We start from the raw sequence: 6,430 nt of genomic DNA, 5'->3' as shown, positions 1-6,430 counted from the left end.
AGGTGGAACAAAAAAGGAAGGAAAGCGAGAGAGGATGACGGGCGGAAGCAGAAAGGAAAGGAGAAAACAGGAAGGATGGAGAGAAGAAGGATGACAGAAGGAGGACAAAGAGGAAGAAAGAAAGAGAAATGGAAAAAGGAGGGGTATGGATAGGGGGGGACGAAGGGAGGGTGGGGACAAAGTATGTATGGGTCGCTCATGGCCAGGTCGCGGTAGGGGAACGGAACAGATATGTGAAGGGTTCGAGAACGCTCCCTTAAAAAGCGCCAATGTATTTCCTAACAGGAATAAAGCAATACTACTACTACTACTACTAAAATTATAGTTATAAAAGTTAATTAATATTTTTAAGGAAAGACAACAAGATACCGCATTAATTATTATGATTTCATGTAAAATTTAATTTCAAAAATTTAAAAAATGTTACTAAATAGTTATACCGTCACTTATCATATAATGTTAAATTTATACACTCGGAAAGCCCTATAATTTTAGTGTATTTTTCGTAAGGGTTGCCATATATCCGTTAGGATAGATCAGGGGGTCGATTATAAATTTTTTTACACACGTGAAAAGTGACAAATTTCTCCATTGCCTTCTTCTTCTATGTCCTTCGCTAGAAAAAGTAGGCAATGGAGAAATTTTTCACTCTTCACGTGTGAAAAAATTCATGATCGACCTCCAGACTACTCATGTCTGATTGGATCCAAGCAAATACAGATTATTCTTGTCATATCTGACCTCGTCCGCCAGGATCAGATTAGATCTACTCATGTCTGAGTGGATCTGATCAGATATAGATTATTCCTATCCTATCTGACCTCGTCCGCTAGGATCAGATTAGATCTACTCATGTCTGATTAAATCTGATCAGATATAAATTATTCTTATCCTATCTGACTCTGTCCGCTAGGACCGGATCAGATCTACTCATGTCTGATTAAATCTGATCAGATAGGGCCAATATTTTGATCAAATCAGATCTGAGCGAATTGGATCTGAATTGATCTGATCAGGTCTGTTCAGATCTTTTCCATTTTTTCCCGGGATGTTATTCGCTTTCATTTTTGTTTTATAATGACTAAATTTATTGAATTGTTTGAAACGCCACACTACGGTAATCATGGATAAAGAAACATATAAAAATAAAATGTTATCCCTTCTGAACGATAGATGCACGTACAATATAATTAAAAAAGACCCCACAAAAAACTTATTGGAGGTCTCCACGAATTGCTCGCAAGGTGGAAAAAATTTAAATATACCTATAGATGAGACTACCTATAAAAGATGTAACTTTACGGATGGTGCCCTACCAAGAGCCTATGGATTGCCAAAGATACATAAGATAGGTTACCCTCTACGGATTATCGTTTCTTCCGTCAATACTCCACTTTATGCGTTTGCCACCTGTTTACATAAAATCATTAACTCTGCAGTTCCTAAACCCAATAGCCATGTAATGAACAGTTTCGAATTGATTAACAAATTAAACGGACTCCACGTAGACCAAGAGTACGATATCATTTCATTAGATGTGATATCACTCTTTACTAATGTACCGATAGAATTAGCTGAAGAAAGTATATTAAAACGGGGGCATCACATAGGTTTCAAATGCACAATTCCATGTGACGAATTCTTGTTGGCTATTCGGTTTGTATTAAATTCCACATTTTTTTCTTTTGACAAAACATTTTACCAACATTTTGCCTTTGGCACACCCATGGGCTCTCCACTATCACCGATTATAGCGGACATTACTATGCAGGACCTCGAGATTAAAGCACTTGAAGCCCTGACGTTTGTTCCACCTTTTTACGTCAGATATGTGGACGACATCGCGATGTCGGTTCCTTCTTCACAAAAAACTTCCACACTCGAGACATTTAATTCTCTCCACAGTAGAATACAATTTACTTTAGAAGAAGGAACCGACAAACACTTGAATTTTCTCGACACCACTATCATTGTTAGAGACGACACGATTGAATTCGATTGGTACCACAAACCGACGTTTTCTGGCAGATACCTCAATTTCGCGTCGTCTCATTCGTTGTGTCACAAAAAGGGCACCATCAAATGCTTAACCGACCGAGCAATACTTTAGCCCATCCAAGATTTCAACAAAAAAATTTCAAATTCGTGATTGATATTTTACTTGAGAACGGCTACTCCCTCCCCCTTATTTTTCAAACAATAAGGGAGAGAATAAACATTTTAATCAGAAATCGAAAATCAAATTCCACGGCAGCCACCATTACGAATACAACTAATAACGATAAGGGCAGATTTTTCAACATTCCGTATATCCCAAATACATATATCTGAAAAGTTCACACAGGTGGTCAAAGATCTCAATACAACTCTATCATACACAGGTTTACAGAAACTTAGAAACTTTATAAAAGTTCATAAAGACCCACTTCCAACGCTCGCACGCAACAATGTAGTTTACAAAATCTCATGTAATGATTGCAACGCATCATACGTGGGCCAGACTAGAGTTCCTCTAGTAAGAGTTTGGCCACCTAGTTAACGATTTTTGATTGGTTCTTCGATCCGCCATATGCAACTGCCAAGAAGGGCGGAAAAAGTAAAATCCTAATTATTGAATGTAGCGAATAACTTTGAGAACTATATTTCTTAGATCTGTACATATTTGAAAAGTTTCAATAAGTACTAAATTACGCTTTAGATTATTTTTTAGAGAAACGATTCATGATTTAAGCAATGCTTTACTTCTAGTAAAATAGGTTAGTACAAGTCTTGTTGCTTGGTTTATATCAACTAATCTGTTTATACAAATTACGTGTAAGTATTCTTTTAAGAGTAAGTACCAAATAGGAGATTCAATTAGTATATCTTCCATTAAATTTATGTAGTAAGTTGGATAAAGTGCTATAAAAATATACAAATATTGAAATAACTATGTCTGACTTATTTGGAATTATTTTTCTTGAGAGGTTAATAGCAAATTTATATGTAAAACTTTTAATATAATCATTTGCAGTATCAAGTGGACCGTAGCCATATTCATGTATCGCGCCAATCCCCTTCCACTGTTTGACTATAAATGGCGTACGGTGTCCGAACTCTTACTAGAGGAACTCTAGGCCAGACCAGTAGAGTACTAGCCACTAGAGTAAATGAACACCGTAAACATATTAATAGAAACACGAAGCAAATATCAGTCATAACGGAACATAGACAATCTGGCCATGAATTTGACTGGGATAATGTTGAAATCTTGGATGAAGAACGTTTTCTTTTCAGGCGTCTCATCTCAGAAATGATTTATATTAAACGCCAAACTAACGGCCTCAATTTACAAAATGACACGGATCTCCTGGGTGATTTATACAACCTAATCATCCAGGACCTAAGTAGAGTTTGACTATTCATTCATTTATTTATTTATTTATTTATTTATTTATTTTTCCTTATTTTAAGTTTACCATTTTAATTTCCATGGATTATACTTCCATTTTAATTTTTTTGACCAACTCTTTACAAATTTAACACTTCAACCTTTAATATTCTGACACAAGTTTAGTTTAATTATCGATAAATGTCCACCATATTCAATTTTGAATTTTTAATCAAGCTCTGTTTGAGTTGAAACTCTGGATATTCAAACGTTATTTATTGATCGAGTTTTAAAATTTTTAATGACTAATTTTTTACATCTATTATATCTTAATTTTATTTTAATTTAATTTTAATTTTACTTTTTTAATTTCTACATTTTATTTTGTTGACCAAATTTATTAACTTATTACAATTTTATAATTTTAACTAACACAATTGTTAATTTATTATGACGTTTGACATGTTTAGACAAATTTTAAATTTTGCGCCGTTTGTTTTTCGGTAAACGACGATACATGACCAATGTCTTGTTTACCACACTTATTTAAGTCGCACTTCGATATTGCTGTGTCACAGTCGTGTTAAATCCATTACAACGAAGTCATCTCAGTCGACGTGTCTCCAGTTCTCTTTATGTCCGGGAACATTTAGAGAAGAAGCATGAGACCATGATAGAAAAAGAAAAAAAAGAGATTCTCAAACCATATATTTAACGAGGTAACATTATCATCCACCAAATCAAACGAAGCTACCAATCTATTATATTATAATACATTGTACTCACATCCTGTATTTGCTATCTTTATTATAGTTATACTGAGGAAGACCCGAAACAGGGTCGAAACGTTTATATTAAAGAGAGAAAGTATTTATAAATTTGTGAGAACCGTCTTCCGTTCATTTGTTGGCTCGCATTGGCACTTTTCCCCGTTCCATACAATGAATTATATCCAGGTAATTAACACACACACACACACACACACACATGCACGCACGCACGCACGCACGCACGCACGCACGCGCACACGCACACGCACACGCACACGCACACGCACACGCACACGCACACGCCACGCACACGCACACGCACACGCACACGCACACGCACACGCACACGCACACGCCACGCACACGCACGCACACACACACACACGCACACACACACACACACACACACACACACGTGTTGGTTCATATATGTTTTATATACATACTATATGTTTCTCCTAAACATATCTAATGGTTTATCGAACACTTCGAAGCATTCGTAGCGCCAAGTGGACCGCAGCCTACACCTCACAACACAAAAGCTAGTGTCAAGCCTATCACACAATGCCAGGCAACAGGCAACAGGAACAGGAAATAGAATTTCTAAGGCTGGATTCACATGGAGAGTAACTTGCATAGCGTAACCTGCGTATCACCAATCACAGGGTCATTCCGATAGAACCGTTTCAATAATTCCGTTGAAATAGTTCTGCGATTGGTGATATGCAAGTTACGCTTACGCAAGTCATTCCATGTGAATCCAGCCTAACGCGTTGGATTGGTTGGAAGAAAATTTCCGACGAATCCAACGCGTCAGAAATTCTATTCCCTATTCCTATTGCCTGTTGCCTGACATTGTGTAATAGGCTGCATTTGTTTTCATGTTTCTCTTTTTCCCGCCCGCCCTTGTTCAGTTGTTCCCTTGGTAAATGGCAAGGGCTACTTTATCCGGGATATAATAACCGTGTCACACTAGCGGTTCGCGTTGGCGTTGCCGTTGGCGTTGCCGTTGGCTGCTGCGAGTTGCGGAGTGGTAACTAGCTAGTTACAAGTTGTAAACCATTGCAACACCAAATTTACATTCGAATGTTGACAGTTGCAAAGGTTAATTTCGTGAGCAGTGAGTAGCAACAGCATTTTAGTAAATTACCAAAAATTTTTTAGTAACTTACTAATAAATCTTAGTAACTTACCTAAATATCGTAGTAATTTACTAAAAAGCTGCTGCTGCTCATTGCACAAAAGTCTTACCTTGAGATGTCAAGAAATAACCTCAAGAAATTAAATGAATTCGGCAAATTAGAGTTCAACAGCGAAGAAGAAATTATGACAAAGTCGATTAACGACAGTTAAGACGTATCGAATCTCGCGATGCTGCTCGCGATAGCGGGTGGGATCCAAAGTTAAGAGGTTACTTCGTGCAAGAAGGAAATATCGTACCAGAAAGAAGAAAAAAAAGGAGTGAATAAACAGCTTGTAAGGACTGGAGCGGGTAAGAATCTATCGAAGGTCGCATCGAATTTCAGGAACGTCGCAATCGTCGCACAGCAGAATCATCAATCCTGGCACTCCTCGAGAAGACTTTCCCTTTGTAAGCAATATTGATCGAGCGACGTTATTTGTCGCGATTGTGTTTCCTTACGAGCTTTATTTGCAACAATAAAAATCGAATACCTTGCCATTGATTGAATCACTCCGCAGGAACGATTTCTTGGACGCGACTGAACGAGTGTCTCTTTTATATAATCTACTATACCGGTGAGACGCCCGCCTAGTGAGAGGGAGGTTCAGGTTCAAACTCTGGCTGAGGTGATATTTTTCGCAAGAACTTTCAAATAAAAATTATCCCGAGTAGAAATTGTGGTGCTATTTCGACACTTTCAAGGACAATTTACACCTACTTAGCTGATCTATACACCTACATAGACCAGCAATAACGGGAGCGTCCCGTTTGGCCACGTTAATATTGACCACAGTCCCGATTGACCACGTTAATATCGACCACGTTGTGTATGACCACGTTGATATTGACCACGTTGCAATTGAACACGGTCCCGATTGACCACGGTCCCTATTGGCCACGGTCCCGATTGACCACGTTGCAATTGACCACGGTCCCGATTGACCACGTTGCAATTGACCACGGTCCCGATTGACCACGTTGCAATTGACCACGGTCCTGATTGACCACGTTGCAATTGCCCACGGTCCCGATTGACCACGTTGCAATTGACCACGGTTTCGATTGACCACGTTGCAATTGCCCACGGTCTCGATTGACCACGTTGCA

At 38.3% G+C, this 6,430-nt stretch overlaps 2 protein-coding genes across 2 annotated transcripts in view; both read left to right on the top strand.

The window, feature by feature from the left end:
- The first annotated feature begins 1,123 nt into the window (after positions 1 to 1,123).
- On the top strand, positions 1,124 to 2,110 carry LOC105557194. Its single transcript, XM_012004375.1, has one exon. It carries the CDS (start codon positions 1,124 to 1,126, stop codon positions 2,108 to 2,110), a length of 987 nt encoding a protein of 328 aa, XP_011859765.1.
- Positions 2,111 to 5,320: 3,210 nt separating this feature from the next.
- LOC105557192 overlaps positions 5,321 to 6,430 on the top strand; it is a 3,316-nt gene continuing 2,206 nt past the window's right edge. The window contains exons 1-2 of the mRNA XM_012004373.1: positions 5,321 to 5,731; positions 5,842 to 5,949. The gene's annotated coding sequence lies outside the window, so the exon portion shown is untranslated. The remainder of the gene's footprint in view (positions 5,732 to 5,841; positions 5,950 to 6,430) is intronic.

This window comes from Vollenhovia emeryi, unplaced genomic scaffold (genome assembly GCF_000949405.1).
Source record: "Vollenhovia emeryi isolate VEMERY1.0 unplaced genomic scaffold, V.emery_V1.0 DF939574.1, whole genome shotgun sequence".
NCBI lineage: Eukaryota > Metazoa > Arthropoda > Insecta > Hymenoptera > Formicidae > Vollenhovia > Vollenhovia emeryi.
This window is presented reverse-complemented; position numbering and strand designations above follow the sequence as displayed.